Below are 27,670 nucleotides of genomic sequence, written 5' to 3' on the forward strand. Positions count from 1 at the left end.
CACTTGAACCCAGGAGACGGAGGTTGCAGTGAGCCGAGATCGTGCCATTGCACTCCAACCTGGGCAGCAAGAGCGAAACTCCGTCTCAAAAAAAAAAAAAAAACTATTCACAAAATGAGAACTACTAATATGATTCTGGAAGATGCAGTTATTTCTTTATACTAATAATATCAGAACTATGTCCAGTCAAATGCATCGCAGATCCCCAATTCTTGCACCTCCCATTAACTGTTCTCTCCTAGGCCTGGCAGCTTTCAATGTCCTCGCAAAGGTTTAAGCAAAAGCCTTAGCTTTGCCACTAGCATTCCTACAAAGTTAAAAGCACACTTCAGGCTGGGCGTAGCGGCTCACATCTGTAATCCCAGCACTTTGGGAGGCCGAGGCAGGCGAATCACCTGAGGTCAGGAGTCCAAGACCACCCTGGCCAACATGGTGAAACCCTGTCTCTACAAAAAAACAAAAATTAGCCGGGCATGATGGCAGATGCCTATAATCCAGCTAGTTGGGAGGCTGAGGCAGAAGAATCGCTTGAACCTGGGAGACGGAGGTTGTAGTGAGCTGAAATCAGGACACTGCACTCCAGCCTGGGAGACACAGCAAGACTGTCTCAAAAAGAAAAAAGCACACTTCACTCCCTTTGCCTTCCTGAGCTAAAGAAGAGTAGCCAAACCGCCCCAAAGAGAAATCTCATCCAGGTTACTCTAGCCGGAAGATCAGTGGAGGTAACTAATATACCAACCAAGAAACTAAGGAAAGATAGGTCAGGCGCGGTGGCTCATGCCTGTAATCCCAGCACTTCGGGAGGCCGAGGCGGGCAGATCACCTGAGGTTAGGAGTTCGAGAGTGGCCTGGCCAACATGACAGAACCCTGTATCTACTAAAAATACAAAAATTATCCAGGCGTGGTTGCGGATGCCTGTAATCCCAGCTACTTGGGAGGCTGAGGTAGGAGAATCCCTTGAACCCGGGAGGCGGAGGTTGCAGTGAGCCAAGATCACACCATTGCACTCCGGCTTGGGCGACAGAGCAAGACTCCATCTCAAAAAAATAAATAATTAATTAAGGAAAGATAAAATGAGGGATAACCCACAGAATTTAGGGTGCCTGCTCCTTTTTATCCTCAAACTTAGCATAGATTTAGTTGCTAAAAATGCCCCCCAAAATCAATCTGAAAAAAGGATCAAGTGTTCTCTAGAACTGAACACTCTACCATTGTTAGAGAAACCTATTCTTAAAGTTTTTAAGCTCAATTGTCTCTACATGAATTGGTGGGGGTGAAGGTAGGAACTAGCCCATAAAGACAGAACTATAAATATTAACATCTTCAGGCTACTGAAAAACTCAAAGTGGAATCAGCCTGCTCAGCTCTGTAGGGTCAGAGAAGTAACAAGAGTGATATTTGTCTTGGCAGGGACATGAACAAACCTCAAGGGAAGAGCATGAAGTAGGTAAAAATTCTAGCCACATGAAATCTGAGATAAGACTACCAACATCAAAGACGTCCACACTCCATCCTCTTCTCTGCCCTTGAAGTATTTTCATTCAATGGCCCCAAAGCACGAGATGTTTGTCCAAAGAGAAACATCCCCAGAAAAAACATCTCAACATCTCTCAATGAGTACTTTAGAAAACCAGGTTTTCCTAGTGAAAATCCATCCCATCCTTCCAAGGACAACTAATCACCATGAAAAATTCATGGGAAGAGTTCAAGGAAAAAACTCCTCCTTACCCCTTCAGTCAATAAATCTGTTGTGCACTTTACTGAACATCAAGTGCTGTGCTAAGTGCTGAGGATACGGAAATTAATAAAACAAAAATGTGGCTGGGCGCAGAGGCTCACGCCTATAATCCTAGCACTTTGGGAGGCTGAGGCGGGAGGATCACCAGGTCAGGGGTTCGAGACCAGCCTGACCAACACCGTGAAATGCCACCTCTACTAAAAATACAAAAATCAGTCGGGCGTGGTGGCGCGTGCCTGTAATCCTAGCTACTCAGGAGGCTGAGGCAGGACAATCACTTGAACCTGGGAGGTGGAGGCTGCAGTGAGATGACATCGTGCCACTGCACTCCAGCCTGGGCGACAGACCGAGGCTCTGTCTAAAAAAAAATAAATAATAAAATAAAATAAGTAAATAAAACAAAAATGCCTGCTCTCCTGAAGCTTACTTTTTTTTTTTTTTTTTTGAGACAAGAGTCTCGGTCTGTTGCCCAGGCTGGAGTGCAGTGGCACGATCTCGGCTCACTGCAACCTCAGCCTCCCGGGTTCAAGCGATTCTCCTGCCTCAGCCTCCCGAGTAGCTGGGACTACAGGTGTGTACCACCACGCCCAGCTAATTTTTGTATTTTTAGTAGAGACGGGGTTTCACCATGTTGGCCAGGCTGGTCTCGAACTTCTAACCTCAGGTGATGCTCCGTCCTTGGCCTCCCAAAGTGCTGGGACTATAGGCGTGAGCCACTGCGCCTGGCCCTGAAGCTTACTTTCTACTGGGGGAGATTAAAATATATAATATGTTATAGGTTGATAAGGGTTAAGGTGGAAAATAAAGCAGAAAACGGGGATAAAGTTACGTAAATGTGTATGTAGGAGGGGCTTTGCCATCCAGATAGCCAAGGGAATATCACTGTTAAGAGTGACATTTGGGCCAGGCGCAGTGGCTCATACCTGTAATCCCTACACTTTGGGATTACACTTTGGGAGGCGGAGGTGGGTGGATCACTTAAGGTTAGGAGTTCAAGACCAGCCTGGCCAACATATAGTGAAACCCTGTCTGTACTAAAAATACAAAAAAATTAGCCAGGCATGGTGGTGGGCACCTGTAATCCCAGCTACTCAGGGGGCTGAGGCGGGAGAATCGCTTGAACCCAGGAGGTAGAGGTTGCAGTGAGCCGAGATCATGCCATTGCACTCCAGCCTCGGTGACAGAGCAAGACTCCATCTCAAAAAAAAAGAGTGAAATTTGAGTAAAGACCTGAAGGAGGTGAGGGGACAGACAGGCTATGCTCTTACACAGCTTTGTAAGAGAAAGGTAATTCAGGAAGAGGGAACAAGAGCATAGACCCTGAGGCAGAAGTGTGCCTAGTGTGCTCAAGGAATAGCCAGAGGCCAGTGTGCATGTTAGGGGGAAGGGTGCCACAGATCTAGAGCTTTAAAGCTAAGATTGGTTTGGCTGGGCGCGGTGGCTCATGCCTGTAATCCCAGCACTTTGGGAGGCCAAGGTGGACGGATCACGAGGTCAGGAGATCGAGACCATCCTGGCTAACACGGTGAAACCCCGTCTCTACTAAAAATACAAAACATTAGCCGGGCGTGGTGGGGGGCGTGGTGGGGGGCGTGGTGTGTGGGGGGGTGGCGCCTGTAGTCCCAGCTACCCAGGAGGCTGAGGCAGGAGAATGGTGTTAACCCAGGAGGCAGAGCTCCCAGCGAGCCGAGACTGCACCACGGCACTCCAGCCTGGGTGACAGAGCGAGAACAGACCAACAACAAAAAAAGAAACATTGGTTTTTATTTTGAAAGAGAAAGGAAGCCATCTCCTCTCTTAATTTTCCAGAAAATTAAAAAATATTAGGCATGCTTTTTTTTGTTTGTTTTTTTTTTTGGAGACAAGTCTCTCGCTCTGTTGCCTAGGCTGGAGTACAGTGGCACCATCTTGGCTTACTGCAACCTCCGCCTTCTGGGTTCAGATGCTTCTCCCACCTCAGCCTGACAAGAAGCTGAGACTACAGGTGCCTGCCACCACGCCTGGCTACTTTTTGTATTTTTAGTAGAGACCGGGTTCCACCATGTTGGCCAGGCTGGTCTCAAACTCCTGACCTCAGGTGATCCACCTGCCTTGGCCTCCCAAAGTGCTGGGATTACAGCGTGAGCCACCGTGCCCGGCCAGTCAGGCATGCTATTTTTATTTGTCAAATTTTTAAAAAACTTTACATTGTGAAGCTCTGCCAAGAGCAATGGCTCACGCCTGTAATCCCAGTGCTTTTGGGAGTCTGAGGCCACAGGATCACTTGAAGCCAGGAGTTCAAAACCAGCCTGGGCAACATAGCAAGATCCCATCCCTACGAAAAAAAAATTGTGAAGCTCTACTAATCATATAATGGACACAAAGACAACTGGAACTTCAACTCTGAAATTTAACTTGTTAGGAGTTCATCAGGCCTTCAAGAAAAAAGTTATCTTTTCTCTCAACTCTCTGGAGAACAGCAACAGGTTAAGAAAAATACAACTAAAAACTGAACTGAATTAATCTAACCGGCCACTTTTCACCACTATTTAAACTTCTTGTCTTTCCCGGCGCGGTGGCTCATGCCTACCACTTTGGGAGGCCAAGGCAGGTGGATCACTTGAGCCCAGTAGTTCCAGACCAGCCTAGGCAGCAAGGTGAAACCCCGTCTCTACAAAAATCAGCCAGGAGTGGTGGCTCACGCCTGTACTCCCAGCTACTTGGGGGGGCTGAGGTAGGACGATGGCTTGAGGCCAGGAGGCAGAGGTTGCATTGAGCGGAAAAGGAACCACTACACTCCATTCTGGGTGACAGACTGAGACCCTGTCTCAAAAAAAAATACAACTTTTTGTCTTGATACCCCAGCATCAAAAAGGGGGTGGGGTGGGGGGGGGGAAATATTGGTGGAACAAAAAAACAAAAAAGCATTAGGAAAAAGAGCCACAAATAATTCAACTGCAAATCTATCTAAAAATACAAGAAAATGCTAGGAATTTGTGATATTCCTGAAGTGAAACCTGTCACTTTCCTCCTTCCTTGAGTCTCCACGTGGCTTACGTATATCAGACAGGACTCAGGCTTCTCAATCTTAGTTATCTATTTGAACAACATTACGTACAAGGATATTCATCCAACTGGGATATGAATTCAAACTTTTCCACTTTTCTTTCTTCCGTTTTAACGCAGTTCTGGGATTGTTATTCGGTCATTTCTCATCATTATCCAATGACAATTCACTCTAAGTAAGTATTCCTGGTAGTTCCGAGACTTAATGGCCACAAATGTTGAAAAATGTTAGCTCTACGGGAAAACGAATCGAAGCGTTTTCAGGGGCTCGAGTAAGTTATGAGCTTAGTGTAGGCCCAAGTTTTAAGCTACAGAAACATCTCCCTGTATGTGCCAACTCAAATCCCCGTCCCTGTAAGAAACCTGGACACCAGCATGATTTTAAACACTTCTTCTACACCTCTCTGTCCTATTTTTCCATGCTCCACGTTCGAAGGAAAACCACCACCCAAGAAACACACGGAGCTAGCCACCCCGAAGCACTAGAAGGGCGCAACAGTTTTTAGGTCCCCCGACAAAGGCCAAAGGTGGCGCCACCCCCCTGCCCCCGCACCGCCGCCCTCCGCCCCGCGCCCCCAGCTTCTCTCCAGCAGCGCACACTTGGCGCAGTCCTTCCGGGGCCATCCGACCCTGACCCATCGTCCCCGGGACCGGCTGCCGGGCGAAGGGAACCCAGGCCGCGGGGCCTCCTCGCGCCCGCCCGCGCGGCCGCCACGCCCCCTCCCCACAGGCCGTCCGGGCCGCCCGCCCCCTCGGCCGGGAGGTGGCCTCACCTCGCACGAGCCGTAGCGGGGAGGGCGCCCACGTCTCCGCCCGCCGCCCGGGCCCACGGCCGCTCGGCTGCGGCTCGGCCCCGACGGGCGGCGGCGGCGCGCTTCTGGGGGCGGGCTTTTCTCGGCCGGGGCTTCCCCAGGGCCGAGGGCTGGGAAGCAGGGGGGACTGGGACGGGGGAGGGGAAAGGGGCTTGGGAAGGAGGGGGGAGAGGGGAAGAAAAGGGGGGAACCAAACCCGGAAAGGGAGAAAGGGGGGAGGGGAAAATCAGAAGGGGAAGAAAAGCACAGAGTCCGCCCCCCGCTGCGGCTGCGCGCTACGTCACTACGTCTGGCGTTGTCGTCACCCCGTCCTGCGATCCGCCCGTCCCTGCTTCCTGGCTTCCCGCGTGCCCCTCAGCAGCCCTGCGGGGCCCACTGCCTGCCGCACGCACTCCCGCTGGCGCGCGCGCACTCGCACTCGCTCGCTCGCCTTCTTCCGCGTTACCTGTGTCAGGACACCAATCCGGAGCCACTGGGAGCCTCGGTCCTCCTTAAACCCATCAAGTCTGTCAGATAGAATACCCTGGATTTCAATATAATACTAATAGTGATCATTCTAAAGTAATTTCCATTTACAGAGCACTTTCAAAACAGCCTTTCACTTAGGGCAGTAACTCCTGTACCAAAAGAACGTACACTCGGTATTTGTTGCATACATGGATAACTATAGTTCAGCAGGTAAATGTCCATTTTACGTAAAGATGAAAAAAACTGACCTAGGAGGAACTCAGTCTGTCCTATTAGGATCACATTTTTACCATCATCCCCTCTCTAAGATACAGTTCTCAAAAATCGTCTTAAATGTCCAACCTCCCCCGTTTTGTCCATTCTAGGCAGAATCAATTTAGTTATTGATTATGTGTGTGTGGATAATTTACTGACCAAACTCCTTCAAAGAAGCAATGTAGTCTTTTGTAGAATTCGACCATTAAATATTTACCTTGTGACAGGAACTGCGGTAGGCAAAAAAAGTCAAATAATTATAGTACAATTTAAGTGCTATAATAGAAAGGTTTAAATGTGCTATGGAAACACAAGGAACAGCAATTCGTTCTTAGAGGTAAAAGAGATTAAGTTACAGAGAAACTACAGGTGAAATTCCAGCTAATCTTGAGACTATAAATAGTTCACTAGAGAGGTAAGAATGGAGATTCCGCCAAAGTCATAGAAGCATGAAGTTCATCTTTCCTTCAAGGATGAGCAAGTTCCAGGTTGGTTGGCGTTTTTTGTTTGTTTGTTTTATTTATTTATTTATTTATTTATTTATTTATTTATTGAGATGGGGTCTCGCTTTGTCACCCAGGCAACTAGACTGCAGTGATGCAATGTCGGTTCATTGCAGCCTTCACCTCTCAGGTTCAAGCGATTCTCCTGCCTCAGCGTCCAGAGTAGCTGGGACTACAGGCACGCACCATCACGCCCGGCGATTTTTTTGTATTTTTAGTAGAGACGGGGTTTTGCCATGTTGGCCAGGCTAGTCTGGAACTCCTGGCCTCAGGTGATCCACCCGCCTCGGCCTTCCAAAGTGCTGGGATTACAGGTGTGAGCCACCTCGCCTAGCCCTCTCTCCTGGTCATCACTGCCTCCTGCCCCCAAATTCTCTCAACCCTCTGGAGAACAACGGGGGAAGAAAAATACAACTGAACTGAACTGATCTAACCTGCCACTTTTCACCACGATTTAAACTTTTTGTCTTGGCCGGGTGCAGTGGCTCACACCTAGTACTTTGGGAGGCCAAGGCAGGTGGATCGTTTGAGCTCAGGAGTTCCAGACCAGGCAGTGATGACCACTAGGAAATAATAGCTAATATTTGCATTATGTGTATGTAAGTACAATATACAATGTGTAGCATTCTACATCTATTGTAGTATCAAATCCTCAATACAATAGGTACTATTATTATACCTGTTTTATAGATGAGGAAACCTGAGGCACAATAATTAAACCAAAGTTCCAGATTTTTTTTTTTTTTTTTTTTTTGAGACAGAGTCTTGCTCTGTCACCCAGGCTGGAGTGCAGTGGCGTGATCTCAGCTCACTGCAACCTCCACCTCCCGGGTTCAAGTGATTCTCCTGCCTCAGCCTCTCAGGTAGCTGGGACTACAGGCATGTGCCACCACGCCCGGCTTATTTTTATTTTTTTATTTTTCTTTGGTATTTTTAGTACAGATGGGGTATCAACATGCTGGCCAGGCTGATCTGGAACTCCTGACCTCAAGTGAACTGCCCACTTCGGCCTCCCAAAGTGCTGGAATTACAGACGTGAGCCATCACGCCCAGCCTACAAGCACATTTTTAAGAGCAAAAAAGAAGGAGACAGGGAGTAGACTGATACAGAGTTGTTGGGTATTCTTGTTGGTTTACAGAAATAACATTGATTAGTGATTGGCTATACATTGTTAAGCTATAGGATCTAGGTTATAGTGTCCAGTGCAGCATTGTTACGTTAATTTATAGTTACTTGTGGCAATAGCAAGCAATTTCAAGAGATGAATACATAGCTCAAAAGCAGGGAGTAGGACATGATTGCCGTCTCATTTTATTTATTTATTTTTTATTTATTTTTTTTGAGACAGGCTGTCACTCTATTTCCCAGGCAGGTGTGCAGCAGTACAATTACAGCTCACTGCACCTTCAACCTCCTGGGCTCAAATGATCCTCCAGTCTCAGCCTCCTGAGTAGCTGGGACTGCAGGCACACACTACCACTCCCAGCTTTTTTTAAATTTTATTTTATTTATTTATTTTTTATTTTAGTATGGATAGGGTCTGGCTATGTTGCCCAGGCTGGTCTTGAACTCGTGAGTTCAAATGATTTGCCCGCTTTGGCCTCCTAAAGTGCTGGGATTATAGGCTTGAGCCACCATGCCTGGTCTGCTGTCTCATTTTAATGTCTCTCTGAGCCTGATAATCTTAAAAGACTTGCATTTCCCAGATTAAAATTGTTTTATTTTCTCAGTGCCATGACACAGAATAAAAGCCTGAAATGTTTCTGAGACAAGTGCAAGAACTGAAGAACAACAACCAAGAATACCTGGATTTAAAACCTATACTCCTGGCTGGGCACGGTGGCTCACGCCTGTAATCCCAGCATGTTGGGAGGCCGAGGCAGGCGGATCACGAGGTCAGGAGTTCGAGACCAGCCTGACCAACATGGTGAAACCCCGTCTCTACTAAAAATACAAAAATTAACCAGGCATAGTGGCACGCACCTGTAATCCCAGCTACTCAGGAGGCTGAGGCAGGAGAACTGCTTGAACCCGGGAGGCGGAGGTTGCAGTGAGCCAAAATTATGCCACTGCACTCCAGCCTGGGCAACAGAGCGAGACTCCATCTCAAAAGAAAAAAAAAGGGGGTGGAATCTCAAAACTTCTTTTCCGAGACAAAAAGAAACCCCAAAGGGTGAGCAAATCTGGAACTCAAGCCCTTTCCCCACCTTAAGAGTTCCCTCTGAGAGCATCGAAGACATGGCTAGAACGCTGTTCTCCCTTCCCTTAACCTTCAGACTTCGTGGTTTTGAGACTTCTTGGGCAAAACTCAACCAGGGCTAACAAATAAGGCTGGATTGAGAACCCCAGGGAGGGAGGATGGAGGGATGGGGATGGGCTTTGAGAAACACCAGGCAAAAAAGAATGCAACTCTCAATTATTCACGCATGACAGTGAGCTAAAGTGCCTTGCCAATGACCCCTTCTTGTTTGAGAGTCTCCCTTTAACATTCTTTCCCAAAACCTGTGATCTGTCCCTTTCCCCCATGCCCAGGATTCCCAGCAAGGGTAGAGATCTGAGGAGGAATTTAATCTCTCACCTTTGTCCCCAGGCCTGGCAGCTCACATGGATAACAACTGTCTCCCAACATTGGCCCAGGGACGTGTCTTTCCCTAAACAAACCAACCTCTCCTCACGTCCCCCACTCTGTACTTTCACTGACTATGTGTTGGCAGATTCTGCCAAGTTCTACCTGTAACTGGCTTCATTTTCAAGTCAGATGTTTGGCTGCTGCTCTGTCCCCTGCAACAAGGAGCCATGCCAGCTGGACACACACTTCTTCCAGGGCTTCTGGCAGCCAGGACAGAGTTGAGACCACAGCTGTTGAGACCCTGAGCCCTGTGTCTGTATTGCTCAAGAAGGGCCTTCCCCAGCAATGACCACCTCATTGCTTCTGGCCTTTCTCCTCCTGGCTCCAACCACAGTGGCCACTCCCAGAGCTGGCGGTCAGTGTCCAGCATGTGGGGGGCCCACCTTGGAACTGGAGAGCCAGCGGGAGCTGCTTCTTGATCTGGCCAAGAGAAGCATCTTGGACAAGCTGCACCTCACCCAGCGCCCAACACTGAACCGCCCTGTGTCCAGAGCTGCTTTGAGGACTGCACTGCAGCGCCTCCACGGGGTCCCACAGGGAGCACTTCTGGAGGACAACAGGGAACAGGAATGTGAAATCATCAGCTTTGCCGAGACAGGTGGGTTCCTGATCTGTAGCTCTTCTCCAGAACTTGACCCCTCAAGGAAAGGAAAAGTTTCCTCACCAGCCTTACCTCTGACTCCTTCCCCAAAAACCATCCAACCCCTGCTTCCCACAGGCTGTAATCTCCTTATCCCAGGTGTCGCGACAACCCCCACATCCCCCTGGGGTCACTCTGACAGCTCAGACCTGACCAATAGGCAGCTGGAAAGCTGGTAAATTTCACTTCTTTTGAGATTGGCTGCCGTCCTCCGGGTCCTCTCTCTGCAGGCCCCACAAACCCACAGGCTGTGGTGTGAGCCCATCCACTTCCTGGGTCTGCACACAGCAACTGGGAGGTGGGGAGTCTCTCCTTTCTCTGGCCCCAGGATCTAGCCCCTCCCTTCCCCTCTCCTCCAGTTGCCTCATTTGAGTAAAAGAAGAAAAAATAAAACACCAGGACTACAATACCTCACCATATGTCATGTTCCCATATATACCTCAGGTCCCCACATCACAGAGAACAGGGTCAAAATGGGACTCAGAAAGATGGATAAAGGGGCTGGGCACAGTGGCTCATGCCTGTAATCCCACTTACTCAGAAGGCAGGAGGATCACTTGAAGCCAGGTGTTTGAGACCAGCCTGAGCAACATAGCAAGACCCTTTTTTTTTTTTTCCTGAGACGGAGTCTTGCTCTGTCACCCAGGCTGGAGTGCAGTGGCGTGATCTCGGCTCACTGCAACCTCCACCTCCTGGGTTCAAGCAATTCTCCTGCCCCAGCCTCTTGAGTAGCTAGGATTACAGGTGCCCACCACCACACCCGGCTAATTTTTATATTTTTAGTAGAGACTGGGTTTCACCGTGTTGGCCAAGCTGATCTCAAACTCCTGACCTCGTGATCCTCCCGCCTCAGCCTCCCAAAGTGCTGGAATTACAGGCGTGAGCCACTGTGCCCGGTGACCCTGTCTCTTTTTTAAAAACTTTTTTTTTTTTTTTTTGGAAACAGAGTCTCACTCTGTCACCCAGGCTGGAGTGCAATGGCATGGTCTCAGGTCACTGCAACCTCTGCCTCCTGGGTTCAAGCAGTTCTCCCAACTCAGCCTCCCGAGTAGCTGGGACTACAGGCATGTGTCACCATACCCGGCTAATTTTTGTATTTTTAGTACAGACAGGGTTTCACTATGCTGGCCACGCTGGTCTCGAACTCCTGACCTCGTGATCTGCCCGCCTCGGCCTCCCAAAGTGCTGGGATTACAAGTGTGAGCCACTGTGCCCAGCCTTTTCTTTTTCTTTTTTTTTTTTTTTTTTTTTTGAGACAGTCTTCCTCTGTCACCCAGGCTGGAATGCAGTGGTATGCTCACAGCTCATTGCAGCCTCAACCTCCCAGGCTCAAGCTCAGGTGATCCTCCCACCTCAGCCTCCCAAGTAGCTGGGACTACAGGTATGCGCCATCATGCCTGGCTAATTTTTTTATTTTTTATTTTATTTTATTTTATTTTATTTTATTTTGTTTTATTTTATTTTTTGAAATGGAGTCTCGCTTTGTCGCCCAGGCTGGAGTTCAGTGGTGCGATCTTGGCTCACTGCAAGCTCCAACTCCTGGGTTCACGCCATTCTCCTGCCTCAGCCTCCCAAGTAGCTGGGACTACAGGCGCCTACCACCACGCCTGGCTACTTTTTATGTATTTTTAGTAGAGACAGGGTTTCACCGTGTTAGCCAGGATGATCTCGATCTCCTGACCTCATGATCCACCTGCCTCACCCTGCCAAAGTGCTGGGATTACAGGCGTGAGCCACCGCGCCCAGCTTAAATTTTTTTATAGAGACAGGATTTCATCATGTTGCCCAGGTTGGTCTTGAACTTTTGGGCTCAAGCAATCCACTCGCCTCGGTCTCGCAAAATGCTAAGATTACAGACATGAGCCACCATCCCTGGGCTAAAGATAGCTGGGTGCGGTGGAGTGCACCTGCAGTCCCAGCTATTTGGGAGGCTGAGATGGAGGATCATTGAGCCCAGGAGTTTGAGACTGCACTGAGCTGTTTGCACCACTGCCCTCCAGCCTGGGCAACAGAGTGAGACCCCCATCTCTAAAATTAATTAATTAAAGAAAGATGGATGAAAGAGGACAAGGAGGAGAGATAGTTACTTCCACAGACAGGGGACTAGTTGGAGTATATAGTGAGCAGATCAGGAATTCTAAGCCAGGACTCTAGAAAGTGCAAATTGAAGGCCGGGCGCGGTGGCTCACGCTTGTAATCCTAGCACTTTGGGAGGCCGAGTCACGCAGATCACAAGGTCAGGAGATCGAGACCATCCTGGCTAACATGGTGAAACCCCGTCTCTACTAAAAATACAAAAAAAAATTAGCTGGGCATGGTGGCGGGCACCTGTAGTCCCAGCTACTCTGGAGGCTGAGGCAGGAGAATGGCATGGACCCGGGAGGCGGAGCTTGCAGTGAGCCGAGATTGTGCCACTGCATTCCAGCCTGGGGAACAGAGTGACACTCCGTCTCAAAAAAAAAAAAAAAAAAAGAAAGAAAGAAAATGCCAATTGAGCCCTTTGCAAGCTCTTTCTTAGGTCCGGAAGACCCTTCCCATTTCTGGCCCCTCATTCGCTCATTTTTTGTTTGTTTGTTTGTTTGAGATGGAGTCTCATTCTGTTGCCCAGGCTGGAGTGCAGTAGCACAATCTCAGCTCACTGCAACCCCCGCCTCCTGGGTTCAAGCCATTCTCCTGCCTCAGCCTCCCGAGTATCTGGGACTACAGGCGAACGCCACTAAACCCAGCTAATTTTTGTATTTTTAGTAGAGACGGGGTTTCACCATGTTGGCCAGGCTGGTCTCGAACTCCTGACCCCAAGTGATCTGCTCACCTCGGCCTCCCAAAGTGCTAGGATTACAGATGTGAGCCACTGCACCCGCCCCTGCCTGTTTCAAGACCCCGCTTGAACTGGAGCTAGATAGCCTGGGCTCAGATTCTTGCTCAGCCATTTATTAGCTGTTTGACCTAGTGGTTAATAGTTTTCTCATTTGTTAAATGGGGATAATAAGAGGATAGTTGAGATAATTAAATGGGCTAATACAGGTAAAGTACTTTGAGTGTTAAAGTGGGAGGGAGCAGGAACTAGAGAGTAGACTTAGTGACTGCCCATGGAGGAAAGGGACAAGGCAGCTCTCTGGAAATCTTTTATAAAGGCACTGATCCTATTAATGAGGGCTCCACCCTCATTACTTAATCACCTCCCAAAGGCTCCACTTCCTAATACCATCACATGGGGGTTAGGATTTCAACATATGAATTTTGAGGGAATGTAACAGCCTCTCTCCATGAAGCCTCTTATCATTCAATGGTCTATCCCAAGTTTCTTTAGAGAATGGTGGCCAATTCCAAGAGGATAATTTCAATGTGTAAATTATTCTCAAACTTCTACATACACCGTGCTTGCTAATGTCCCATTGACAAAGCAAGTCATTGTAGCCAAGCCTAGAATCAATCACTGTGAGATGGAACTAGACGAAGGCATGAAAGCCATGAGGTAGCGTTTATTGGGGACTACCAATCTAGCAGCCTACTAAAGTCTGCCCTCTGACCCCTAACAATTTATATCTCTCCCACAAGCAAAATACAATCATCCTCTCCCAGCTACCCACATCAAACTTTCATCCCTTTATGGCATCAGGATCGGGCTGAAGTCCAGCATCTCATCACCTGAATTAGGTGCAAATATAGGTGAGGCTCCTCTGGTACATTTCTTCAGGTGCAGGGGCCTTCAGTGGTGTCCTAGCACTGGCTTATTCTGACTTATGAAAGCTGATTGTGAACATCTTCTCCCAACTCAGCATTCAGTGATGTCACATTAGCAGCTTGAAATCAGCCATGGTGGGAGAATTTGTAGTCTTATAGAAATTGACAAAGACTACAAATCAGGGCTTTTGATTTTTTTCCCTGGAGACCAGTTATTAAACATTTACCAGCATACCACTGTCTGTGTACTAAAAATACAAGTTCTCTACCTCCCACGCACTTAACATACAATGCTGAGACAGGGACAGGATAAACATAATAGATATTCCTGTTCAAAATGGGGTATGGGAGAATAGGAGACACAGAGCAGTCACTGATCCATAAAACTTCTTATATTCAGCCAGGCAAATATCTAGGTCCACTCCAAACCCAGAATTCCCTTGGTTAGTTAGGGCCTGGTTCTGCTCCCTGGTATTTCCCATTGTTCACCACTGCTCTCCTGGACTTCCAAATCCACCCTCTCAGCCCTTGGCACTCTACCTGCTGAGGTGTCTTTCCTTTTAAATAGGAAATGATCTGTGTTTGTGGCTGAGTAGTTTTCTCAGCCTACTTTCTGCCCAGAGTTGGGGGCCCAGAGACCCCTTTTTATTTTGAATTTTCCCTTTTAGTCCAAACTGGTGCTGCTCTCAGTATTAAACTTCTCTTTAAAACTCTGTGGACCCTGTAAATAATAAATTGTAGTCTACTCAGTTACACAGAAGGCACCACATTCTATCAAGACAGACCCTTCTTTAGGCTACAAGTCTGTGTCATGGGATGACACCTTTAAGATGTTTAGAAGTGCATTTGTCTAGTTGTGAGGGTTGACAGAACATCGTCTTAAATTTTAGATCTCAAAAAAAAAATGTTAGATCTTAACAAACAAAGCGTTTTTTTGGTTTGTGTTTTAGAGATGGTCTCGCTATGTTGCCCAGGCTGGAGTATAGTGGCTATTTGCAGCCTCAATAATATTGCATTATAGCCTCAAACTCCTGGCCTCAAGGGATCCTCCTGCTTCAGCCTCCTGAGTAGCTGGGGCTATAGGCATGTGTTCCCATGACCAGCTAACAAAAGGTTTTATAGCTGACCCTTTATTTGTTTTGATCTTCACTCTGAGTCCCTGTATTACTGGAAATGCCCTGGATTTGATTTTTGCCCTGAGGTAATTTCTTACTTTAAGAACCTTTTGTCAGAGAGGAAGAATGAAAAAGAATTTTTGTTGTTATTTTTCTTTTCTTTCCTCTACATGTACAACATGAAGAAAAAGGTTTTGTTTTGTTTTGTTTTGTTTTCTGGAAAATTAGCAACATAGAGTAAGGGGTTCTATTTTTTAATTTAGCAAGTCCTTTTAGAAATATTTTCTCTGAATTCTGTTTGAAAATTGAACAGTGCCTTTTTTTTTTTTTTTTTTTTTTTTTTTTGAGACGGAGTCTTGCTCTGTCACCAGAATAGAGTGCAGTGGTGCAGTTTTGGCTCACTGCAACCTCTGCCTCCCGGGTTCAAGCGATTCTCCTGCCTCAGCCTCCTCAGTAGCTGGGACTAACAGGTGCACACCACCACACCCAGCTAATTTTTGTATTTTTAGTAGAGATGGGTTTTCAGCATGTTAGCCCGGATGGTCTCGATCTCTTGACCTTGTGATCTGCCCGCCTCAGCCTCCCAAAGTGCTGGAATTACAGGTGTTAGCCACCACGCCCAGCCACAGTTCCTTTTTTAGTTCATCTCTCTCCCAAAATGCCTTATCTTAGGCAACTAAAATATACCAATTGGCATTTTCAGCATTCTGCCTGGAAATATCATTAGCTAAATTCACAACTTTGTTAGATATCTTTCCTGGCTTCTAAGTTACCACAGGTGATAGCCAATACACAATACAAGTTCCCCTTTCTTCAGCCTCCAATAGCAACTTCCTCACTGTTCTTCCTTCCTTTACTAACAGTTTCTTCCCTATCCTTCTAACTTCTGCCTGCCACTCATTCCCGAAGCCAGTGCAACTGACCAAGCACAGTGGCTCATGCCTGTAATCCCAACACTTTGGGAGGCCAGGGTGGGAGGACCACTTGAGGCCAGGAGTTTGAGACCAGCCTGGTCAACATAGCAAGATGTTTCTTTAAAAAAAAAAAAAAAAAAAAAAGGCTGGTTGCTGTGGCTCACGCCTGTAATCCCAGCACTTTGGGAGGCTGAGGCAGGTGGATCACCTGAGGTCAGGAGTTCGAGACCAGCCTGACCAACATGGAAAAACCCCGTCTCTACTAAAAATACAAAAATAGCCAGGCATTTGGGGCACGGTGGCTCACGCCTGTAATCCCAGCACTTTGGGAGGCCAAGGTGGGTGGATCACCTGAGGTCAGGAGTTCGAGATCAGCCTGACCAACATGGAGAAACCCATCTCTACTAAAAATACAAAAAAATTAGCCAGGTGTGGTGGCACATGTCTGTAATCCCAGCTACTCGGGAGGCTGAGGCAAGAGAATTGCTTGAACCCGGGGGGTGGAGGTTGCAGTGAGCCGAGTTCGTGCCATTGCACTCCAGCCTGGGCAACAAGAGTGAACTTCCATCTCAAAAAAAAAAAAAAAAAAAAAGCCGGGTGTGGTGGTACATGCCTGTAATCCCAGCTACTGGGGAGGCTGAGGCAGGAGAATCGCTTGAACCCAGGAGGCAGAGGTTGCAGTCAGCCAAGATCACGTCATTGCACTCCAGCCTGGGCAATAAGATCAAAACTCCGTCTCAAAAAAAAAAAAAAAAACAAAGTCAATGCAACATATTTTAGGTTTTTGTGATGGTAGCACCCCACTTCTGATACTAATTTTTGTTTCAGTTACTTATCAATATAACAAACCAGCCCAAAACATAGAGGCTTAAAACAACACATTCATTATTTCTCATGATTCTTTTTTTTTTTAGATGGAGTCTCACTCTGTTGCCCAGGCTGGAGTGCAGTGGCACAGTCTTGGGTCACTGCAACCTCCATCTCCAGGGTTCAAGAGATTCTCTTCCCTCAGCCTCCCGAGTAGTTGGGATTATAGGTGCCCGCCACCATGCCTGGCTTTTTTTGTATTTTTAGTAGAGACAGGGTTTCACCATGTTGGACAGGCTGGTCTTGAACTCCTGACTTCAAGTGATCCACCCACCTCAGCCTCCCAAAGTGCTGGGATTACAAGCATGAGCCATTGCCCCCAGCCACTCTCATGATTTTGTGGCTTGACTGTGCTTATCTGGACAGTTCTTCTGCTCCATGTGGTGTAGCTGAGGTCTCCCATGCAACTTCAGTTGGGGACTCAGATGGGACTGGAACATATAAGATGGTCTCTAATCCTCCAAAGTCTGTCTCCATATGACTTCTCATAATTTAGTAGTCTAGCTCAACTTCCTTTAAAGCACTGTGGCTGGCTTCCAAGAGTGGAATGCCTCAATATGTAAGTACTCAATAAACATGATGGTTGCTAATGTCTCACTGCCCAAATCAAGTCACATGGCTAAGCCCAGAATTAATATGGAAAGGGACAGCACAAAGCCATGAATATTGGGAGATGTTGGCCTTTGGGGCCAACAGTGTAATAGTCTACTACAGCCCCTGTTGGTCTTGTGTTTGCCTGCCATAACTGGAGTGACTTAAAAGGTACTAACTATAGGGTGCTTTGTGACCTAGCAAGAAAAAGATTAGTTGGGCCAGTCAGACTCTTTTAGGATTTTGGAATTGGGACACTGGAAGATCTGCTAACTTAGGAGGAGCTGAGCAAAAGGTCCTATAGACTTGGGACCTGGGCCACAATTTTGGGACCTGAGGAAGCTGACAAGGATGCAGAAGTAGTAGATCCACAGAGAGAGAAGAGTGGAACTGACTTATCTAGAGAGTGAGATGAAAGAGATCTTGTTGGCTATGAGAGCTGTCAAGAGCAGCCTTGTTCCTGTTGGGCACATTGGCTCACACCTGTAATCCCAGCACTTTGGGAGGCTGAGGTGGGCGGATCACCTAAGGTCAGGAGTTCAAGACCAGCCTGGCCAACATGGGGAAACCCTGTCTCTACTAAAAATACGAAAATTAGCTGGGCATGGTGGCGGGTGCCTCTAATCCCAGCTACTTGGGAGGCAGAGGCAGGAGAATTGCTTGAACCCAGGAGGCTGAGATTGCAGTGAGCCGAGATTGCGCCACTGCGCTCCAGCCCAGGCGACAAGAGTGAGACTCCGTCTCAAAAAAAAAAAAAAAAAAAAAAGAACCTTATTCCTGACTTTCCAATTTACATGAAGCCTAGTTGAACTTCATATCCTGCCTTTTTGAGTCCATGAGAGTATCAGTTCCATTCCCATAATAAAGCACTCTTTTTTTTTTTTTTTTTTTTTTTTTGAGACGTAGTCTTGCTCTGTTGCCATGCTGGAGTGCAGTGGTGCGACCTCGGCTTACTGCAACCTCCACTTCCTGGGTTCAAGTGATTCTCCTGCCTCAGCCTCCTGAGTAGCTGGGACTACAGGGGCGTGCCACCACGCCTAGCTAATTTTTTTTCTTTTTTTGAGACAGAGTTTTGCTCTTGTTGCCCGGGCTGGAGTGCAATGGCGTGATCTCAGCTCACCGCAACCTCCGACTCCCAGGTTCAAGCAATTCTCCTACCTCAGCCTCCCAAGTAGCTGGGATTACAGCCATGCACCAGCATGCCCGGCTAATTTTGTATTTTTAGTAGAGATGGGGTTTCTCCATGTTGGTCAGGCTTGTCTCAAACTCCCGACCTCAGGTGATCCGCCCACCTCGGCCTCCCAAAGTGCTGGGATTACAGCCATGAGCCACCGTGCCGGGCCTCGTAAAACACTTCTCACTTAAAAAAAAAAAAAAAAAAAAAAAAAATTAGCTAAGGCCAAATTACAATGGGTATTTAACTGCTTCCTAAAAGAGTTAGGACTTTATTAACTAATAAAGTTTTTGAGACCATGAATTTTATGATCCATCCATGTTTTGGGAAAAGAATCCTGATGTTAAAATAATTGAAGAAATGAAAGACCATTCAACAAGTATTTTGTTGATTTGTTTGTTTGTTTTTGAGACAGAGTCTGGCTCTGTCACCCAGGCTGGAGTGCAGCGGTGTGATCTCTGCTCACCTCAACCTTTGCCTCCCGAGTTCAAGCAATTCTCCTGCCTCAGCCTCCTGAGTAGCTGGGACTACAGGTGCATGCCACCACACTCGGCTAATTTTTGTATGTTTAGTAGAAATGGGGTTTCACCATGTTGGCCAGGCTGATCTCAAATTCATGACCTCATGACCTCAGGTGATCCTCCCATCTCGGCCTCCCAAAGTGCAGGGATTACAGGTGTGAGCCACCACGCCTGGTCTCAACAAGTGTTTATTGAGTGCTTACTAAATACCAAGTACTGGGGATACAATGGTGAACCATACAGGCACAACCACTGTTTTCATGGAGCTTACATTCTAGCTGCAGGGAAGAAGGAGGGGTAGGAGAAATACGTAGTAAACAAATGAACGAAGAACCACACTGGACCGGGCTTGGTGGCTCATGCCTGTAATCCCAGCACTTTGGGAGGCCGAGGCAGGAGGATCACAAGGTCAGGAGTTCAGGAGTGGCCTGGCCAACATGGCAAAACCCCGTCTCTACTAAAAATACAAAAATTAGCAGGGCATGGTGGTGCATGCCTGTAATCCCAGCTACTCAGGAGGCTGAGGCAGGAGAATTGCTTGAACCGGGTAGGTAGAGGTTGCAGTGAGCCAAGATCGTACCACTGCAATCTAGCCTGGGTGACAGAGCAAGACTCTGTCTCAGAAAAAAAAAAAAAAAAAAGAACCACACTGACTACGGAGCATGATAATGGCTATACAAACAATTAAGCAGGATGATGTATTAGAGAGATGGAGGCAGAATTGAAGGCTATTTTTATTTTATTTTATTTTATTACATTTTATTCGTTTATTTCATTTTTGAGACAGTCTCGCTCTGTTGCCCAGGCTAGAGTGCAGTGGCATGATCTTGGCTCATTGCAGCTTTGACCTCCTGGGCTCAAGTGATTCTCCCGAGTAGCTGGGATTACAGGTGTGTTCCTCCATGCCCAGCTATTTTTTATTTATTTATATATTTTTTACTTATTGTAGAGACAGGGTCTCACTATGTTGCCCAGTCGGTCTCAAACTCCTGGCCTCAAGCAATCCTGCCACCTTGACCTCCCATAGTGCTGCGATTACAGGCATGTGCCACCACGCCTGGCTGAAGGCTGCTTTAGATAGATTAGGAAGGAAGCCTGAAACCTCTCTGAGGGGGAGACATCTGAGCTGAATGCCAAAAAGAAGTCAGTCATCCAAAGATCTTGGAAAGATGTTCCAGGGAAAGAGACTAGCAAGTGTAAAGGCTATGAGATAGCTTTATGTTTGGTGAATTTGAGGAACAGAAAAAGGCCAGTATAGGCAGGGTGTAGTAGTTAAGTGTCAAACAAGTTTTCTATTTCAAGGAGTTTAGATTTTACCCAAAGAGCAAGGGGAAGAATTTGAAGTGTTTTAAGCTGAGAAGATAAAACTAATCAGATTTATAAAAAGATCACTGGCTGATATTTGGAGAATGGTTTGGAGGGCAAGAGTGAATGAATCACTTGAGTGAACAAAAGCTATAGTTAAAGAAAAAGATGGTTGTGAGTTGGACTAATGTGTAGTAGAGGAGGTGGGGAGAAGTGAAATTATATTATGAATTAGAAGTAGAGTTGATAAAACTTTCAGATAATTTCAAAGTAGAGGATAAACACAATCAAGATTTTGCCTTAAGCAATGCGTTTACAGGGGAGAAGTTTGGAGAAGGAACAGGTTTGGACTGGGGGGATACATTTAGACTTCCTTGTACAGGATTGAGGCTGGGCACATTGACTCATGCCTGTGATCTCAGCACTTTGGGAGGCCAAGGTGAGAGGATCACTTAAGGCCAGGAGTTCAAGACCAGTCTGGGTAACATAGTGAGACCCCCCCATCTCCATGTAAATTGTTTTTCTTTTTTTTTTTTTTTGGAGACAGAATCTCGCTCTGTCGTCCAGGCTAGAGTGCAATGGTACGATCTCGGCTCACTGCAACCTCTGCCTCCCAGGTTCAAGTGATTCTCCTGCCTCAGCCTCCCAAGTAGCTGGGATTACAGGTGCCCGCACCATGCCTGGCTAATTTTTTGTGGTGTTTTTTTTTTTTGAGACAGAGTCTCGCTCTGTTGCCCAGGGTGGAGTGCAGTGGTGCGATGTCAGCTCACTGCAACCTCTCCGCCTCCTGGGTTCAAGCAATTCTCCTGCCTCAGCCTCCCGAGTAGCTGGGATTACAGGCATGTGCCAACATGTCTGGCTGATTTTTTGTAATTTTAGTAGAGACAGGGTTTCACCACATTAGCCAGGCTGGTCTCGAACTACTGACCTCAACTGATCCACCTGCCTCGGCCTCCCAAAGTGCTGGGATTACAGGCGTGAGCCACCACACCCAGCCTAAAAAAATTTTTTTTAATTAAAAAAAAGAAGAGATTGAAATATCATTGGATGTCCAAGTCAAATATCAGATAGGCACTTGGACATACAAGGCTGGGGCTAAGGGAGAGGTCAGGACCAGAGATATATATTTGGAAGTCATCAGCATATAGATGGAATTGAAAGCCATGGAATGGATGATCATTCTGGGAGAGGGTATAGATAGAGAAGAGAAGGGAGCTTAGGACTTTATTTATTTATTTATTTATTTATTTATTTATTTATTTATTTGAGACAGGGTCTCACTTTGTTGCCCAGCCTGGAGTGCAGTGGTGCGTTGATGTCTCACTATAGCCTTGATCTCCCAGGGTCAAGCAATCCTTCCACCTTAGCCCTCTGTAGTAGCTGGGACTACAGGTGTACACTACTACGCCTGGGTAATTTTGTAATTTTTGTAGAGACAGGGTTTTGCCAAGTTGTCTAGGCTGATCTCACTGATCTCAAACTCCTGGACTCAAGCAATCCATCCACCTCAGTCTCCCAAAGTTCTGGGATTACAGTTGTGAGCCACCACGCCTGGCCTGACTTCCAACATTTAAAGGTTGGGCCGACAAAGAGGAGCTGTCAATAGAGGAGAAAAAGATAGAGTTGGTACTTGAAGGCCGGGTAGCCCAGAGCCAGTGTTATACAAGCCAAGAGAAGAAAATATGGAAGGAGGGAGTGGTTAACCGTGTCAAACACTGCTTAAAGGTCAAGTTTGCTGAGTACAAATGGATAGATTTGCTTTGTGGAAGGTGTTGGCGATCTTGACGTGTGCAATTTCAGTAGAGTGGAGGGAATAGAAACCCAACTAAGATGTTCAGTAAGGAAGGTGAGGGATGATAAGAGGAAATTGGGCAGTAGTAATAGGGATATAAAGAAATGCACAGACATTAGAACCATTCTGGTGAGACAAGGTATATGGGGAGTGAAGAAAGTAATCATAGTTTGTTTTTTTTTTGTTTTGTTTTTTTGAGGCAGAGGCTCACTCTGTCTCTCAGGATGGAGTGCAATGGTGTGGTCTTGGCTCATTGCAACCTCTGCCTACCGAGTTCAAGCGATTCTCCTGCCTCAGCCTCCCAAGTAGCTGGGATTACGGGCACCCACCACCATGCCTGGCTAATTTTTGGATTTTTAGTAGAGATGGGGTTTCACCATGTTGGCCAGGCTTGTCTCAAACTCCTGACCTAAGGTGATCCACCTGCCTCAGCCTCCCAAAGTGCTGGGATTACAGACGTGAGCCACCACGCCCGGCTGATCATAGAGTTTTTACAGGTGATAAGGAGGGTAGTGGCACCACCAAGAATGAAAAGGGGGTGTACAGGAAGGAAAGTAATGATTTTTCAGGTTGAAAAAAATTGATTAAAAAAAATATATAGGCCAGGCGCGGTGGCTTACGCCTGTAATCCCAGCACTTTGGGAGGCTGAGTGGAGTGAATCACTTGAGGTGAGGAGTTTGAGACCAGCCTGACCAACATGGAGAAACCCTGTCTCTACTAAAAATACAAAATTAGCTGGGTGCAGCTACTTGGGAAGCTGAGGCAGGAGAATTGCTTGAACCCGAGAGGCGGAGGTTGCAGTGAGCTGAGATTGCACCATTGCACTCCAGCCTGGGCAACAGGAACAAAACTATATGTGTGTGTGCTTGTGTTTGTATATATGTATGCACACATATATACACATATATACATATATATACACACATACACACACACATATGTATTTATAAGATGGGGTCTTGCCATGTTGCCCGGGTTGGTCTTGGGCATGTTGTCTCAGTCTCCCAAGTAGCTGGGATTACAGGCATGCACTACTGCACCCAGCTCTGGGACAAATTGATTTTAATGTGCTGCCAGGACATTCATGTGACAAAAGTAAGTAGTTAGAAATCTAGGCCTGAAGCTTGGTGATTTCCAAATCTATATGTCCGGTCCAAATATGCAAAATGGTCTGGTCTGGGCATACAGATTTGGGAATCACCAACATAAAAATTGTGTTGCTTGGCTGGGCGTGGTGGCTCATGCCTGTAATCCCAGCACTTTGGGAGACCAAGGCGAGTGGATCACAAGGTCAGGAGTTCAAGACCAGCCTGGCCAACATGGTGAAACCCCATCTCTACTAAAAATACAAAAATTAACCGGGAGTGGTGGCAGGCACCTGTAATCCCAGCTACTCAGGAGACTGAGGCAGAAGAATCACTTGAACCCAGGAGACAGAGGTTGCAGTGAGCCAAGATCATGCCACTGCACTCCAGCCTAGGTGACAGAATGAGACTCCGTCTAAAAAAAAAAAAATTATGTTGCTTGACCATGAGTCTAATTAAGAGCTCCCTTAATGTAGACTAGAAGGAAATGAAAGTCCAAGACAGACCTTGGAAAACTCTGATATTAAAGGGATGGTCAGAGAAAGAAAAGCCAGCAAAGAAAACCAGGGAAGAATTATAACAGAGTTGTGTCATGGAAGCCAAGAGAGAAAAGATTTTCAGGAAGGAAAGGATTGTCAGCAGTGCTGTCTTAGTCCATTTTGTGCTGGTATAACAGAATACCACAGACTAGGTCATTTATAATGAGCAGAAATGTATTAACTCATGGTTCTGGTGTCTGGGAAGTCCAAGATCAAGGGGCTGGCATCTGGTGAGGGCCTTCTTGCTGTGTTATTCCATGGCAGAAGGGCAAAGAGAGAGTGGGGCTGAGAATTAAACTTATCCTTTTATAAGGTACCCATTCCCAAGATAAGGGCATTAATCCATTCATGAAGGTGGTGTTCCCATGACCCAAACACCTCCCATTAGGCCCCACTTCCCAACATCACTGCATTGGGGGTCCAATTTCCAGCACATGAACTTTGGAGGACATGTTTAAACTGTAGCAAATGCCAAGTGCTATAGACAACTCAAGAATGCTGAGTATAGAGAAAAAGTTGGTAGAATTGACACTCAGAGGGCCGCAATGACTGGGGCTTCTTATGTCCACAGGCCTCTCCACCATCAACCAGACTCGTCTTGATTTTCACTTCTCCTCTGATAGAACTGCTGGTGACAGGGAGGTCCAGCAGGCCAGTCTCATGTTCTTTGTGCAGCTCCCTTCCAATACCACTTGGACCTTGAAAATGAGGGTCCTTGTGCTGGGTCCACATAATACCAACCTCACCTTGGCTACTCAGTACCTGCTGGAGGTGGATGCCAGTGGCTGGCATCAACTCCTCCTGGGGCCTGAAGCTCAAGCTGCTTGCAGCCAGGGGCACCTGACCCTGGAGCTGGTACTTGAAGGCCAGGTAGCCCAGAGCTCAGTCATCCTGGGTGGAGCTGCCCATAGGCCTTTTGTGGCAGCCCGGGTGAGAGTTGGGGGCAAACACCGGATTCACCGACGAGGCATTGACTGCCAAGGAGGGTCCAGGATGTGCTGTCGACAAGAGTTTTTTGTGGACTTCCGTGAGATTGGCTGGCACGACTGGATCATCCAGCCTGAGGGCTACGCCATGAACTTCTGCATAGGGCAGTGCCCACTACACATAGCAGGCATGCCTGGTATTGCTGCCTCCTTTCACACTGCAGTGCTCAATCTTCTCAAGGCCAACACAGCTGCAGGCACCACTGGAGGGGGCTCATGCTGTGTACCCACAGCCCGGCGCCCCCTGTCTCTGCTCTATTATGACAGGGACAGCAACATTGTCAAGACTGACATACCTGACATGGTAGTAGAGGCCTGTGGGTGCAGTTAGTCTATGTGTGGTATGGGCAGCCCAAGGTTGCATGGAAAAACACACCCCTACAGAAGTGCACTTCCTTGAGAGGAGGGAATGACCTCATGCTCTGTCCAGAATGTGGACTCCCTCTTCCTGAGCATCTTATGGAAATTACCCCACCTTTGACTTGAAGAAACCTTCATCTAAAGCAAGTCACTGTGCCATCTTCCTGACCACTACCCTCTTTCCTAGGGCATGGTCCATCCCGCTAGCCCCACATGCTTAACCCCGACTCCAGGGACTCAGACCCATCTCCAACCATGAGCAATGCCATCTGGTTCCCAGGCAAAGACACCCTTAGCTCACCTTTAATTGACCCCATAACCCACTATGCCTTCCTGTCCTTTCTACTCAATGGTCCCCACTCCAAGATGAGTTGACACAGCCCCTTCCCCCGATTTTTGTGAATCTCCAGAGAGGCCCTTTGGATTCACCAAAGTTTAGATCACTGCTGCCCAAAATAGAGGCTTACTTACCCCCCTCTTTGTTGTGAGCCCCTTTCCTTCTTAGTTGTCCAGGTGAACTGCCAAAGCTCTCTTTGCATACCTTCATCCATTTTTTGTCCTTCTCTGCCTTTCTCTATGCCCTTAAGGGCTGACTCGCCTGAGCTGTATCACCTGAGCTCCCCTGCCCTCTGGCTTCCTGCTGAAGTCAGGGCATTTCTTATCCCTGTTCCCTCTCTGCCTAGGTGCCATGGTTCTGTGTAACTGTGGCTATTCTGTGTCCCTACACTAGTGGCCTGGCTACCCCCTTCCATGGCCCTAGCTCTGCCTACATTCTGATATAACTGCTTCAACACTAGAGGGTCCTAAAGGCTTTCTATCTTGCTAGTCCCTGGGGCCTCAACATCTCTTACTGGTTCCCTTAACTCTGCCTATACCTCTGTAAATAATTCCTTCACTAAGTTATCTTGATGAGGCAAAAACAGACAGCTGAATGGTCCTCTATCTCCTACAAGGGCCCTAACTGGCACCCCAGATGACACAGAGCCTGCCTGCTTATGCTGTAGTCTGCCTACTCTGCTCTCTGTTCACATGGTCTCCTCAGAATTGAGCTATTGTATCCATCTCACACTTTATGCCTCTTCTTTCTTAGGTACCCCCATCCCTCCATCCTTCCAGAACCATCTTTGAGGTCTCATGGCTAATAAAAACCTAGGCTTTACCTGTTCCCTCTGTAATCCCTCCAAAAGATGAGACAGATCGATGCTTAGTCATCCAGTAAACTGACCAGCTGTGAGCACGCAAGTGTGGGAGGCAGAGGCACGCTCAGAGCTGGCTGCCAGGACCTCTGACTTGCCTTCCTTTCACCCACCCCCAGTGCTCCACCCAGGAGCCCTGCCTGGAAGCTGGAATGGGCAAGGGCTGCTGGAGTGGGACAGGGAGAAGAGGAAGGCCTGGATGAGGAGAGGGTGGCATTTGCTCTGAGACTGGGTCTTTTTTAGACCTTTGCCCTTCCTCCCCCACATCTCCTCCCTTTGGCTGGACAGTCCTGAACCACGAGGTCGATATTGTCTGCAGCCCAAGGCCGAGTTTGCGCAAAACCCATGTGTTCTTTGGTAAACGTGATGTCTGTGTTTGCTCAGTTTATGACCCCCTCCTATGAGGGTAAGAGGTCCTTGAAATAGGAACCCTAGAGGAGAAAGTCTGAAAAGGACTGCCTGGGGGACTGTAAATCTGAGCTTGAGGGCTTCCTGAGCAACCCATGGAAGTTATCCCACCTTTGACTTGAAGAGACCTTCATCTAAGGAGAATCTAAGGAGGCCTTCTGGTGTCTCCCCCACACACCCCTGACCCCCAGATCTAACCTCCTTCCCAACTACAGCTTAGTCCCCAGGGCTAGGACTGCGGTAAAGCAAAGTGAGTCATTCACCTGGGGGGGCTAAATTTTAAGGGGGTGGTGAACAATTTATTAATCAAGATAGGACTTTAATGCAATATTATTTTACAGTCAAAATTAATGCAAAAAATCCATGATGAACAAAATAGCCTACTTTTAAATAAAAACAGGATCAGCATTATTCCCTTTCTTTTTTGGCTCTGTCTTTTGTAATAAGGGGAGAGAGTGGGTCTGTCTTCTTCCAAACATTTTCTTCTAGAGCTTCCTAGCTCCTACCTCTGGACCCCTTCAGGCTTTTCTCATTTGAGCAAGATAACCACTCCCGCTTCTTCTACTTCCTTACCCACCCCCAAGCCTGTCTTCTACTTCCTTACCCGCCCCCAAGCCTGTCGCTATCCCCCAGCCCCCAACCAGGTTGGTGGTAGGGCAGGCAGTGAGGCAGATGGCTGGGGTATTTATAACCCAGGAGCACTTCTTGGGAAAAGTGACTAAGATGCTAAGAGCGTATTTATAGCTGAGCTCTGACGTAAGTGTCAGTGGGGAGGTAGGGCCAGGCCAGGCACAGCAGCAAGGGGGTGGGAAGAGCTGGAAATTGGGGGCACCTGACAGTGAGGGTGGGGAGAGGTGGGGTCAGTGACTCCTGCAGCCACTTCTTGTCACTTCCCCTGACTGCCTACTGATACCAACAGGTAAGCCTTCTGAAGCACCAGCATGGATAGATACCTCCACTTTGCTGACCAATGTTCCAGACCCAAGGGGGTAGAGGGCTGTCATTTACCAGCCCGACCAACAGAATGGGAGCTGGGAGCT

The 27,670-nt window shown here is 47.5% G+C and overlaps 2 protein-coding genes across 11 annotated transcripts in view; one reads left to right on the forward strand and one right to left on the reverse strand.

The window, feature by feature from the left end:
- Positions 1-5,881, reverse strand: part of R3HDM2 (R3H domain containing 2) — a 179,112-nt gene extending 173,231 nt beyond the window's left edge. For 3 of the 10 annotated variants that reach the window (XM_024256221.2, XM_024256219.2, XM_024256217.2), the window contains exon 1: positions 5,558-5,881. Coding sequence is in view for 2 of the 10 variants with exons in the window: in XM_063711587.1 (XP_063567657.1) it covers positions 4,837-4,848 (12 nt within the window). In the remaining 8 variants the exon portion in view is untranslated. 10 annotated transcript variants of the gene reach the window in all.
- A 16-nt stretch (positions 5,882-5,897) lies between these two features.
- Positions 5,898-27,041, forward strand: INHBC (inhibin subunit beta C). The gene is made up of 3 exons (XM_002823422.6): positions 5,898-6,807; positions 9,414-10,050; positions 24,252-27,041. The coding sequence occupies exons 2-3, from the start codon at positions 9,738-9,740 to the stop codon at positions 24,995-24,997; spliced, it is 1,059 nt and encodes a 352-aa protein (XP_002823468.3). The 5' UTR covers positions 5,898-6,807; positions 9,414-9,737; the 3' UTR covers positions 24,998-27,041.
- The last annotated feature ends 629 nt before the right edge of the window (positions 27,042-27,670 follow it).

The sequence above is a fragment of the Pongo abelii genome, chromosome 10 (genome assembly GCF_028885655.2).
Source record: "Pongo abelii isolate AG06213 chromosome 10, NHGRI_mPonAbe1-v2.0_pri, whole genome shotgun sequence".
In the NCBI taxonomy this organism is placed as follows: domain Eukaryota; kingdom Metazoa; phylum Chordata; class Mammalia; order Primates; family Hominidae; genus Pongo; species Pongo abelii.